This window comes from Sciurus vulgaris, assembly GCF_902686455.1.
Source record: "Sciurus vulgaris genome assembly, chromosome: 7".
Classification (NCBI taxonomy): Eukaryota; Metazoa; Chordata; class Mammalia; order Rodentia; family Sciuridae; genus Sciurus; species Sciurus vulgaris.
This window is the reverse complement of record NC_136467.1, coordinates 113,687,532-113,699,613: the sequence shown is the minus strand read 5'-3', so window position 1 is coordinate 113,699,613 and position 12,082 is coordinate 113,687,532. Positions and strand designations below refer to the sequence as shown.

Genomic DNA, 12,082 nt, shown 5'->3' with positions numbered 1-12,082 from the left:
TGACATTTCTGTTCCTTAAGCCAACCAAAACACAGGGCCAAGTCCATTGCAGCAGTTTAATAAAATTATAAGAGCAAAAAGTGACATTTCCGAAGTACCAAAACCTGCAACTGGTTCATGGGGCCAGAGCCTAGGGCCTCAGGGTCATACATGCTGAGCAGGGCTCTTCATTCCCTTTCCTTGGCACACTGCCATCTTTATACTGATTCTCCTGGGGAAGCAGCCATTTGGACCCTACAATACTTGTGCTTCTCTTAACAGTTAAGAAATGCAGGTATGAGAGTGGGTGTAGAAGGTAGGGGACAAGCAGTGTTGAAGTTGCTGGTGGCAGAGCCACCAAGTGGGTCAAAACTTCAGGGAGCTTGATGGGGAAGGACCTATGCCCACTTCACCTCCCCAACCGAAGACTCCCTTCTACCCTGAGGCTCAACTTGCCTACTGGAGGATGGTGGCTTAAGGCAAAAGGGAAGATATCTCTGGGCTCCCCATCCCCAGCTGCAGAGCTGGTTTGTGATACCAAGAACACCCATATTTTGCCCTTGAGCCAGCACCTCTGGATAGTATGGTGAGGGTCCTATTCCACTTCATCTCTCGGGTCCTTATCCCCTCAAACCTTCTGCACTGGGGACTCAACAGGCACGGCCTTCTTTCCCCGTTGCTTTAGCCGGCCTCGGGCATAGACTCTGAGTAGGAGGGCAGCAAAGACCACAGCTACCCCTAGCCCACCCACCACAGTGACAGTGTGGCCATAGAGGAGGCAAGAGAGAAGGATGGCAATGGCCTGACGGAGGGTCATGATGATGGTGAAGACAGCAGCCCCAAATTGCCCAATGGTGTAGAAGATGAAGAGCTGGCCACATGCGGAACAGACAGACAGCAGCAGGGCGTGGGCAGCAAACTCACTGTGTCGCCCCATGAAGCGGGTCCCCTCCAGGAGGGCCCCCTGCTGTAGCAGTGAGATTACTGTGAAGAGGCAGGAGAAGAAATTGACCCCAAACATCATCTGTACTGATGACATCTTATAGGCAAACAGGGCATCCTGCCAGTTTGAGGTGAAGCTGTCAAAAGCGATGTAGCCTGCCAATAAGATGAGGCCTGAGAGTGTGGTGGCTGGGGAGCTGCGGGGCTCTGGTCCGCTGGACAGCAAAAACATGCTGACCCCAATGGAGATGAGTCCAGCTGTCAAGTATTCCCAGTGTTCATAGCTGCGCCGAGACACCAGCTTTCCCATCAGCATGACAGGGATCACCTTAGAAGCCTTGGCCAGCACCTGGGTGGGGAAACTGATGAACTTGAGAGCTTCATACTGGCACCAGCTGCTAAGCACATTTGACAAGCTGGCAAAGGAGTACCGGTACATGGGTGCCCCATGTCGAGGTTGCTTGCAGAGGATGCAATACAGGCCAGCCACAATCAGTGCCAGCACACGGTTCATTAGCACCAGGAACTGTGAGTCCGTGAAGCGTTCACCTGGTGATGTGGCTGTGGCCCCATAGCTTCGGGTCATCACTCTTTCCTGCAGCACACCCCAGGTCAGGTAGAACACCTGGGTGGGGGAGGGTAGACAGGAGACAATAAACAAGAGAAGGAAAAAGTAGACAAAAGTAGGTAACTTCCCTCTTCCTCAGGATGATTCTAAATGACAAAGGACAGTACGTGTTTTTCCGTTCCTCTGCAGTAGAAATTTCCTCTCCAAAGTCTGGATTCACCTTGTAGGAAATCAAGTGTGGTGAAAAACACATTAACACATGCTTTAGAGCTGCCCAGACCCTGTTGGTTCCCATAGCATGGGAACATTAGAGTTGGCTCCATCCAAAGTGTTCTCCTCCCTACTTTCAAACAACTTAGGGAGGCAAGACGACAGGGAGGCTTGACTCCTATATGGTTGGACATGCTACAAAAAGTGAACTAGCACCCACTCCAAGATGCCACACAGCATCTTAGGATCCTTTTAACATGTAGTACTGAATGGCTTTCCCAAACTTTCATCAGTGGGTTTAGTGTATGAGTCACAACAGGGGAGGGGGAAGTATAACAACAGCACAATAGATGTCACAGAAATGTGGGGAAGCGATGCGCCGCCTTCTGCACTAGACATCATGAAATCAAAGTGCATCCTTACTTTCAGTACCAGTGCTGGAGAAGGAGAGGGGAGGAAGGAGGAGAATCCGTGCTTCCTCCAAACTTTGAAGATGATGCTGTGTGTGTCTAGGAGAAAGGGACACACAACACACAGACCAGCAAATCTTTGGGATGGACAGAATGAAAACCGATTTTCACAGAGTCCGGGCCCACTGAGACTCAATCCAGGATGAGAAGCAGAGCCTGCCTACCTACCTGGAGCCCCAAGGTACAGAAGAGCAGCTTTAGGGCCTGCCAAGTGGGGGTGGTCTCCACCGTCTCTGTCCGTGGAGCCAGGGGAACCTCATCAGAGGCCTTGGGCTCATTGCCAAACACACAAGCCTTGATCAGGGGGTAGCAGAGACCCCTGCCTGAAGAAGACACACACAGTCAAGCCCCAAACCTCCTCCACAGCACCTCGACTTCCCCAGAGCAGCCAGCCTGCCCTGCTGTCCAGCCTACTGGCCTCCCTCCCTTCTTCCTTTTCCAAGTCACATTAGGTTTCGAACGTCAACCAACACCTGCAATCCAGACCTAGACCACTTCCCCACCCATTCTCCACACACCTGTCTCCAGGTAGTTTTTCCGCCTGAAGTAATGCACCAGGAAGTAGCCAGGTACCATGAACGTGGCATAGCCAGCAGCATTCACCAAAAAGCGGAAGAACCACAGCTGGGTCCATGACTCCGGAGGGGCTTCAGGAGTCTCCCCACCAGCACCCAGGGAGGGAAGCGCAGCCAGTACCACCACTGCCCACCACCTGCTGGGGGCGCAGACATAAGGATTAGTGTGCAGTTCTTCAGTCCCCAGGCCCAAAGAAGCGGACGGCACAGAAGTGCCTCGTCTTGTCCCCGCCCCCTTCGCTAAAGCCCAGAGGGACAAAGAGCCTCTCTCTGTCTTGGGGGGTTAGGCACGGGGCCGACAGGCAGGGCCTCCTCCCTCCCCGGGGGCGGACCCGCCTCTCTGGCCACACAGGTCCCCTCTGTTCCCTCCAGCGCGCCTGGGCTGCTCTGGCTAGAGGCAGCTCCCCCTCCCCCCCTCCCGCCTCCCACGTTCCCGGATCGCCAGGGTCCCCAGCTCCTTCTCTCCTCACTCCCCGAAGTCCCTCAAGGAGCACAAGCCCAGGCGGCTTCTCCATCCCCTCCGGCTCCGTGCAGCGCCACGCGGGCCGGCTGCCTGGAGGCTGGGACCCCACCCGACCCCCAGTGCGGAGACGCGGTCACGTGGCCCGGGGGCTCGATCACGTGCGCTGCCGCTGCCCTAGCCCCCCACCTGGCGTCCATGGCCCAGGCCGCGTGGGGCGGAGGGGGACCGGGGATTGCGAGTCCCCGGGCCGCGCGCACCCTCCGCCGCCTCCGCCAGCAGCCAGCGAGCGGGCGGCTAGCGGAAGTGCCGCGCTCTTGGTACCTCCCTCCCGGAGGCCGCCCCCCGCCGCCCCCAGCCGCCGCCGGGCTACAGCGCCCCCGCGCGGCCTGGAGGCAGACGCAACTGGGCCCGGGAGGTTGGGCTGCCTCTGGGCGGAGGAGCCCAGCGACCCAGTCCAGGAGAGACGCCTTCCCCGGCGTCATCGCCCTCAGCCCCTTCAGCATCCTGGAGGTAGGGGTGGGTGACCACTGCCCTCTTGTGGACTGGGACGTCGAGGCTCTGTGTCCCAAACAGTTCCCCTTTACGTTATTCTTTCTTTTTTAACTTTTTTTTTTTTTTTTGGTACTGGGGATTTAACTCAGGGTCACTTTCAGCACTGAGCTCCAGGGTCTCACTGAGGCTGCCCTCAAACTTGGGATCCTCCTGTCTCAGCCTCCAGTCACTGGGATTACAGGCAACACGCCTCACTAGTTCTCCCACTTTCTGACAGTATGAAGACATCCCCTTCCTTTTTTGGTTGGGCCAGTAATTCTGTCCCCTCAGTCCCCGTGACCCCCGAGGCTCTGCATGACCTAACTGACCCATCTTCCTCGCCCACTTACTCAGGCCCTGTAGAGACTAGCTGGCCTGCTCTCAGTTCCTCTCACTCTCCAAAGGCTTTCCCCCACCCAAACGCTCTATCCCATCACTTACTCATCCCATGTCCCAACTGAGATGACACTCCTCAGAAGCGTCCCTGGAACACCCAAAGAAAGGCCCTTCACCCACGTTACTGTCCTCTTTCCCACTAGTCTTTCCCTTCACAGCACTTTTTGCAATTTGTAATTATATTATTTGGATGTTTATGATTTAATGTTTATGAGTGAGGCTGTCTCACTTGCTACACTGTCAGCTCTAAAAAATGTATAAAGTTGCAGGTCTCTGGTGCCTAGCCTCCTTTGGCTACCCCAGAGGCAGACTCCTGTGTCTTCTCATTCCTCTTCTCCCTTCATCCCTCATTTCCACAAAAGGACAAGGGTCTGTGCTGGACAGAGACAAGTCTGAGGACTGTTAGCTCCTTACCACACCCAGGGGACAGTTTCTGTCTCTCTGCTTCTATCACTAGACATAGGGCAGGTCTGCCTATGCGCATGCACAAAACAACTCTAGGAGGGTACCCAACCCCCAGCACTGGGGATTAAACCAGGAGCGCTCTGCCACTGAGCTACATTTCCAGCCTTTAAATTTTTTTTTTTTTTCTTTTATTTTGAGGCAGGGTCTTGCCAAGTTGCTGAGGCTGGTCTCAAACTGGTGATCCTCCTGCCTCAGCCTCCTGAGTAGGATTACAGGTTTGTACCACTGCACCTGGCTGGGAGGAAAACACTTTTTAAAAGTCTATGCTATTTTAGTGTTATATTACTGAACTGTCCCTTTCCCAAAGGCTCAGTTCAGGTCCTTCTGTTTGAAGTTTTTAGACCAAGAGTGTTTTGGAATCTTCAATAGCAGTAAGGTGGGACCCCTCAGGGCCTGCTTGCTTCTATTTCAGTCTCTTCTCACTCAGAAGCCTCTACATTTTCCCACTATTGGCAGGTTCAGACCGACCAGACAGGTAGAAATGAGGGCCCTGGCATCTCCAAGAGAGGTAAACAGGCTTCACCCAGGATGTCTGGGGCTTTAGGAGCCTCCCCAAAATCTCCTTCCAGTCCACCTGGGAAGCTCTTTCTTCCAGGCTGGTTCTCTCTGACTTGCAATCCCTCTTCTCACTCAAAACTGTACTGGCTCCAGGCTCTGGCCTCAGCAGTCCCTAGGACACTAGAAGGGCACACTGGGCCCAGACTGCAGCAGCAGTGGCCCCAGCTTCCTGTCCTGGCTTTAGTCGACACACATCAGCGGCTTCCCAGAGATCTTCAGGTCATCGAAGGGCAAAAGAATAAGGGGCTGAGAAAGAGAATGGAGAGAAGCAATATCAGTGGCCATGACAAAAGGCAGCAGTGGAGGAGACCTGGGGAAACCTGTTGGGCCACTGCCTCCTCACCAGGGCTGAAGAACATGAGGGACTACATCTTCATACTAATGAAGGCCTCCTGGCACAGCCGAGCCTTTGGTCTCTAAAATAATGCCAGAATAGCCAAGCTAGGAGGACATTAAAGGTGATCCAGTCCTGGATCTGCTTTTGTTGGGGGCAGGAAGGAGGCAGAACATTCTAAACACTTGTTTTATACTTAACATTTAAAAACAAGAAAGACTATACAGAAGAACTGGGTTTCACCTCTCAAAAATTTCCAAGACCTGGAAACATGGGGCCTATATTCCTATGCCTAAGCACTTGCTGAAGCCAAATAGAAACCCGAGGTATGGCTCTCTGTTCTCTCACTGCCCTCAACACTTGGTTGTCTTACACCTGGCCAGCTTCACTGATTCACTCCAGGTGCAGAGTTGCTGTAGGAGTATAAGTTTGAGCCCCTGGTCCTGACCAACTAAGGAAACCAGTTTGGAGAGGGACAGAGGTTGGCCTGAGTTCTATGGTTGGTTGGTAAGTGGCAGGCAGAGTCCTAGTTGTATCCCGAGACTCCTAACTCTCTGGTCCTTCAAGCTATTGACAGTCCCTATCTCTGCTATGGATATGGGAGGCCCTGAAACCAGAGTGGAGCAGAGTATGTGTCTCGTACATCCTCAGCCAGGTCCTGCGGTGTCTCATCTTCCACATTCAGCAGCAGGGAGTCAGCGCCGGCCTCACACAGAGTGGATGAGATGCCACTGAGGCCCCGTCCAGCTGCCAGGTGCAGGGGTGTGCACCCATTGAGCATGCGGGCATCTACCTGGGCACCAGCCTGGAGCAGGAACTGCACCAGGCCCCGCTCCTGAGTTTCCACAGCTAAGTGCAATGCTGTCTTCCCACTGGTACCCTCCTGGAAAGGCATAAGGATGTTAGCCAAGACCCCTAAGTGGCAGGCTGGGCCCGGGATCTGAAGGAGCGCAGTGGCACCACTTGCCAGTAGGGCAGGGGATCTTGTAGGGGGAAGGCTGGGCCAGGTGGGGAGCAGGCCATAAGCAGGTAGTGCCCTGACAGGCTGCCTCACCTGGGCATCAATGTCAGCTCCATTCTGAAGCAGTAGTTCTATGAGTGGCTGGTTCCTCTGCAGAGTGGCAATGTGAAGACAGGCCAGACCTGGGGTGAGGTAGACAGGGCCACTGATTGGCATTCACCCAGCTCTCTCTCTCCCTCTCTTCAGACCTCCCTAACCCTTACCCCCAAGGGATTCCCTGCCCACTCAATGCCTCTAATCACAGGACTCTTAAAATGCAACCCCAAAAACCCCCTCAAAAGTCTGAGGGGAAAGGAACTCAAAGTTTCCACCTTTCAGTCATGTTATTGAAACTTTCATGCTTCAGAGGTCAGGCTGCTGAGTGACAGCCCTAAACAGATCCTCCTCCAGTTCACATACCCCTCAACCCACATACACTTTAGAACTCTACTTGCTTTCAAGCCCAGTCCAGATTTCTCTGAGAAGCCATCTGGGGATCCTCATGCCCCAGACTCTCCCTAGGGGCCACTTACTCCTGTGTGCTCCCCTGCCCCCTCACCTTTTTTTTTCCCCTTGGCTTATCTCCTTTCTGGTCTATACCTTCCTTCCTCCCCCGACTCTCTGCTTCTAATAGAGATTTAGATTCAAAGTACACCCTTCATCTCCTTCAAGTTTCTGTTCAAATGACCTTGGCCTTTCCTGAATACCCTATTTAAAAATCACATCAGCCACCCCCCCAGCACATTCCAGTCCCCCCATCTGCTCTATTCTACCATAGCACTTACTTCCTTTTAACACACTATATAATTCACTTCTTATATTTATTGTCCATCTCTATCTTTCTTAGTTTTGTTTTCAGATGCAAGCTGAGCTCCTGGAGTAGGATCTGGCACACAGAAAGGCCCTCAGTACATTGTGAATGAATGAAGGAGTTCATTTAATTTTTATTAAGCTCTATATTTTAAGGACAAGACTTAGATTTCTGCTCAGCACTCAGCAGATATTGGTAAATTCTGAATCAGATCATTCATCCATCATCTATTCCTTCATCTAGTAAAGATGCACCGAGTGTCCACCAATTGGAGGAACACCAATGGACAAGCTGGGTCTCTCCCTTCCCTGTCTCCTGTCCTTCTTCTTCCCACAGGCCCTGGGGCTACCCAAACCTTGCCAGTTTTGCAGTTGGAGGTCCAGGGAGTGAGATGGTCCTCTGCCTGGCTCTGGCTGCCCTTCCAGCAGGCAGCGGGCACAGGCCAGATGCTGGCGCTGGCATGCCACATGTAGGGCTGTGTCACCATGCCGATCCTGTAGCACCCGGCTGGCCCCCTTCAGCACCAGGGCCCGAACTGCACCCGGCTGGTCCAGATGAACAGCCAGATGGAGTGCCGTCTGTAGGCACAAACGGAAGGTCAAGGGGTTACTGCAGCATGCTCCCACGCTAGAGTGGGCACAGCAATATCAAGATGCCAGCATTTTCTTTGAGAGCAGCTTATAAAGGCTATAGCTCTGGTCTTCTAAGAAAGAACTAGCAAGCCCTTCCTTCTGTGTCACCCCACCATCAAGTTCTTAGGACCCCAATTCTGGAAGCAGGATGAGGGAAGTGACCCTTGTTCTTCTCATAGGTCTGCTCATCTCCTGGAGAAAGAACGTGTGGGGTCAGAGTCCAGTCACTCACCCTCTAGGGAGATCTGTGCTATGCCCTCAGATTAGGCTGCAGGAATTGGGTTGGCAGCAGACTAGACAGTCTCCCTGGCAGACCTCTTCCTTAAGTCTTCATTCAGATGTCACCTCTGACACTAAGCCTTCTCTGCCTGTTCCATAAAGACACCGGACCCACAGCAGCAGGTATGTGTCTTTATCACACTTTTTGTCCCCATAATGTGTCATTAGGTGTTTACACAGGTCCTCCAGCCCAGGTTGAGCCCTGTGGGCAGAGGCTGGGTCTTACTCATCTCTGCATCCTTCACTTCAAGCCCAGCATCTGGCACATAGGTTCCCAAATGAGCAATCTAAGGACCCTGGTGTGGCTGCTGGGGGTGGTTCCAGTGCAAAAACAGTTATCTGGACACAGACTCCTCTTTCTACCCACCTGGTAAAGGTTGTTCTGAATGTCCAAGACCTCCTGGGGCAACAAAGCCAGGCAACAGAGCAGCACGGCTGGGGCCTCATGAATCACCGACAGATGGACAAGCCTAGGGAGCAGGGGAGTGCATAGGGTCAGGGCCCAGGCCAGAGAGGGGAGACTGGGGTCTTGGGGTTAGAGGGAATACACCACCCTCTAATTAGCAGCCTGCAAGGTAGGTGCAGAAGGTGAGAATTTGGGCCTGGAAATGAGGGTTGGTGTGGAATGGCAGGACTCTGGGGGTGGGAGGCCCACGTTCCCATTGCTGGCCTTGAGGAGGGCCTTGGATGGGTGGGCATGTAGGCAGGGTGCTGACAGGACAAGGGCCTTCCTGTCCAGCCTGCCCACGCCCTGCTCCCCTCTGCCCCCAGGGCCCTGCAAGGCCAACTGCGGCTCAAAGCCAAACTGAAAGCTGCAGAGGGGGTTTCCAGGGCCGAGCTCCCCACCTCCCCATGACAGGGAGTACAGGAGGAGTCAGATATGGGGTTCCCCCCAGCAACTAGTGTTATACATTCCAAGGGAGAGAAACACAAGCTCTTGGAAGAGAGGCAGGAGACAGCATTTCGTCCTGCTGCCCTTCCCAGGGAAGTCAAAAGGGCCACTTCTCAAATGGCACAGGCCTGATTAGTGGCCCTCCACTCTTGTGTGCACTTCTAAGAGGATAGCTGTGCAGTGCAGGAAAGGTCCGTCTGCTAAAGGGGACAAAAGTCTTAACCTCAGGGTAAGGGGGGTATCTGGCAAGGGAAGTTCCAGTCTTGGGGTTTCCCCACATCAGGTGGGGGAAATGAAAGCCAGAGCTGGAGAGTCTAGGCCTGGACAACTGCCTAGGGGCATTAGTGAAGGGGGCATCTTGGCTAAAAAAAAGGCCCATCTAGGCTGGGGAGGGGGCTGCTCAGACAGGAGAAAGGGCAGGCTTTGGCTGCAGGCAGGCGGCAGGAGAGGCCCAGGAGAGAGTGACGAGGGAGGGAGGAACCGCTCTGGAAATCCCCTCGGCCAGGGCCTGCTCTCTGGGTCACATTCCTACAGCCACCTCCCTCTCTCCCTCAGTCTCCCCTCCTCCCACTTCCTCTTCCCACTTCCACACCTCCCACAGTCCAAACACCTCCAAGGGAGGAAAATGCCCACCTTCACATCTCTCTCTCTCTGTCTCTCTCTCTTTCTCTCTCTCTCTCACACACACACACACACACACACACACCACCTGTCTCTAACTAGAGATGGTAAAGGCTGGGACTGAGAGGCCAAAGAAGAGGGCAGTGTCGGAAGACCCACTCCCTGGATCAAAGGTCAACTGTAGGTATCTTGCACTAAGCCCCTGAAACCTTGGGGTTCTGAGTGATCTAGGTAGAGTACAAAAGGCCTAGGATCTCTCCTTTCCCACTTACTGGGTCCAGAGGATAACTCTGTCAATATTCACCCAAGATTGCAACCCCTGCATCTCCAAAATGCAGGTCAGAACAGGCACCTTCTGCCTCCCCTGTGCCTGTTTATTCCAGCATCTCTAATCTGGGACTCCAACCCTCCCCTCCATTTCTTACCCCCAAATTCCAGCTACTACCTCTGCTGCCAGTGTTTTTTCTCTGGGGCCAAGTCCTCAACTGATCATCCCATCCCACACAATCACTTCTAACTTCAGCTGTCCCCTGGCTCAGTGCCCATCAAACACCCTCTGGGTCTGGGAGAGGAAGAATAGAATGAGGGGGTAAGGCAGAACAGTGAGGAGGACTTGGGGTGTTCAGGAATGAAGGGTGTTGGGGAGGTTGACTCCAGCCCTCACTTCCCCTTTCTCAGTAGAGAAGGAAGTAAGCTGGGGCAGTCAGTCGCCTGTCTGCTGGGGCACTCTTGCCCCAGCCTAGTCACTCTCTTCTTCTCAGGGCCAGTCCCAATCCTGTACCCTGCCAGCACCCCCATCCCAAGCTTCCTGGCACTTATGGGCAACCTGTAACTGGTGTCTCTTTTTCCTGGAGACAGGGCGTTTTGAGGTCAGGAGCTGGGAATCCCAGATATTGAGCAAACAAGGATGCCCCCTCCCCCAGCAAGTTAAAAAAAAAAAAAAAACCTGGACTGGTCAGGGGAATTTTCTCTTCTCAGGGGTGGGTTAGGTGGATTTCCAAGATACTGGCTGGGTTTCCAGGTGCCTGGGTAAGAACTGTGCTAACTCTGCCTATTTCCCAAAGGGAAGGCAAATAAATGATGACAAGTCCTCTGGTCTGGACCTGGCTATGGTACAAAAGTGGGCTAAGAGTTAATTAAGTTCCGAGTTTGGAAGAGAGTTGGGACAGTCCCTTCCAGCGCGGGACATATTCTTGGTGCCTGGAGATATACTCTTGGTGGTGGTGGTGGGGCACCCGGATAGTTGCAGTTCCTAGGAGGCCCAGGGTTAGTATCCCATCTTCCCTAGCCCCGTACTCACGTGTCTCCGTCCTCAGAGATATAAGTGAGTGCTTCAAGCTGCTGAGGGCTCAGTGCCCCCGCGGAGGACAGTGGCGATCCTGGGGCTGGGTCCTCAGCCTCAGGACCCCCCAGCAAGGGCAAGGGCTCGGTGAGCGAGGAGGAGCCATAGGTGGAGTCAGCCCGCTCCCCGTCCCCGTCTTCCTTCTCCTGTGGCTCCTTGGAGGTCCCCGGAGGATGGGGCCAGGGCTGGGGACTGCCGCCGTCCGAGGGTCTGGAGCCTGGGGCCAGGGTGGGCTCGGGTAGGGAACGCAGAGAGCGCAGAGACTCTATGCCGGAGTCACACTGGCTCTCATCTGCCTCGTCCGGCCCCTTCCGCGCCTCCGACATGCCCGCGGCGCCAGCCCGCTGGGGCCGGGTTCGAGCAGGATCGGTCTCCGGGCTACGCCGCGCCGCCTTTCCGGGTTGCGGGTCCGCCTAGCAGGGAGAGCGCCGGGCTCGCTGTAGCCTCGGTTCCAGGCTGTACCGGCGCGAGGGGTGGACAGCAGCGCCGACCCGTTCCACCACAGCCGTTTACTCTGGGCAGCTGGGCAGTCCAATCGGGTCCTCCCTCTCGCCCCGCCCACTCGGACCAACGAAGTGGCCGCTCTTTGAGGGCCCCGCCCTTGGCCCCGCCCCCGACGGCGCTTCCGGGCAAACGCCCCGCCCCTCCGGAATCCCCCTTGACGGTTGTCTGCGTAAGTTCGGAGTCGGTGGTTACTGGCCTCACTCACTCCTTCGTTGATTAATTCGCCCATGCATTCATTCACTCTTTTCCCCTTCTTTCTTTATTCCATTCATTAATCCCATGCATTCATTCTTTTCTTCTGTTTCTTCGTTTGTTTTGAAAGAATATTAATTTTCTGCATAAGCTGGGAGTCTTAAGTGGAAGGCACGTAGGTGCTTAGCTTATTGCTCTCCAATTTCTCCTGCTTTTACATCTTTCCCTATCAGCGCTCAGGAGTATAGGTAGGAAAGGGAACCATTTATTTTTAGAGGAGAAGTTCTTCCCTAGGGTCCTGCACAGAGAGCCTCCTGT

General features: G+C 54.2%; 2 protein-coding genes across 7 annotated transcripts; both read right to left on the bottom strand.

Annotated features, from left to right (window-relative positions):
* Positions 1-42: 42 nt before the first annotated feature.
* On the bottom strand, positions 43-3,543 carry SLC35B2 (solute carrier family 35 member B2). 6 transcript variants are annotated; one of them, XM_079148430.1, is made up of 4 exons: positions 3,394-3,543; positions 2,688-2,884; positions 2,338-2,492; positions 43-1,546 (listed from the first exon to the last, which is right to left on the bottom strand). In XM_079148430.1, exons 1-4 carry the CDS (start codon positions 3,402-3,404, stop codon positions 608-610), a joined length of 1,302 nt encoding a protein of 433 aa, XP_079004556.1. In that variant the 5' UTR covers positions 3,405-3,543; the 3' UTR covers positions 43-607. The 6 variants fall into 6 exon arrangements, with proteins under 6 accessions (XP_079004556.1, XP_079004557.1, XP_079004558.1 ...); XM_079148431.1 differs by having other exon boundaries at positions 2,688-2,881; XM_079148432.1 differs by lacking the exon at positions 2,338-2,492 and having other exon boundaries at positions 3,394-3,525.
* Positions 3,544-3,770: 227 nt separating this feature from the next.
* Positions 3,771-11,615, bottom strand: NFKBIE (NFKB inhibitor epsilon). The gene is made up of 6 exons (XM_079148436.1): positions 11,027-11,615; positions 8,581-8,683; positions 7,658-7,880; positions 6,546-6,634; positions 6,135-6,374; positions 3,771-5,403 (listed from the first exon to the last, which is right to left on the bottom strand). Exons 1-6 carry the CDS (start codon positions 11,392-11,394, stop codon positions 5,338-5,340), a joined length of 1,089 nt encoding a protein of 362 aa, XP_079004562.1. The 5' UTR covers positions 11,395-11,615; the 3' UTR covers positions 3,771-5,337.
* Between the last annotated feature and the right edge of the window lie 467 nt (positions 11,616-12,082).

Coding starts and splice junctions, on each gene's coding strand:
- SLC35B2 (XM_079148430.1), bottom strand. Junction 2,493..2,687: donor GAAAAACTACCTGGAGACAG/GTGTGTGGAGAA, acceptor TGTCTTCTTCAG/GCAGGGGTCTCTGCTACCCC. Junction 1,547..2,337: donor TCTGTACCTTGGGGCTCCAG/GTAGGTAGGCAG, acceptor TCCCCCACCCAG/GTGTTCTACCTGACCTGGGG.
- NFKBIE (XM_079148436.1), bottom strand. CDS start 11,394: ATGTCGGAGGCGCGGAAGGGGCCGGACGAGGCAGATGAGAGCCAGTGT. Junction 8,684..11,026: donor ATCTCTGAGGACGGAGACAC/GTGAGTACGGGG, acceptor CCTGCTCCCTAG/GCTTGTCCATCTGTCGGTGA. Junction 5,404..6,134: donor CGCAGGACCTGGCTGAGGAT/GTACGAGACACA, acceptor TCTCTTTCTCAG/CCCCTTATTCTTTTGCCCTT.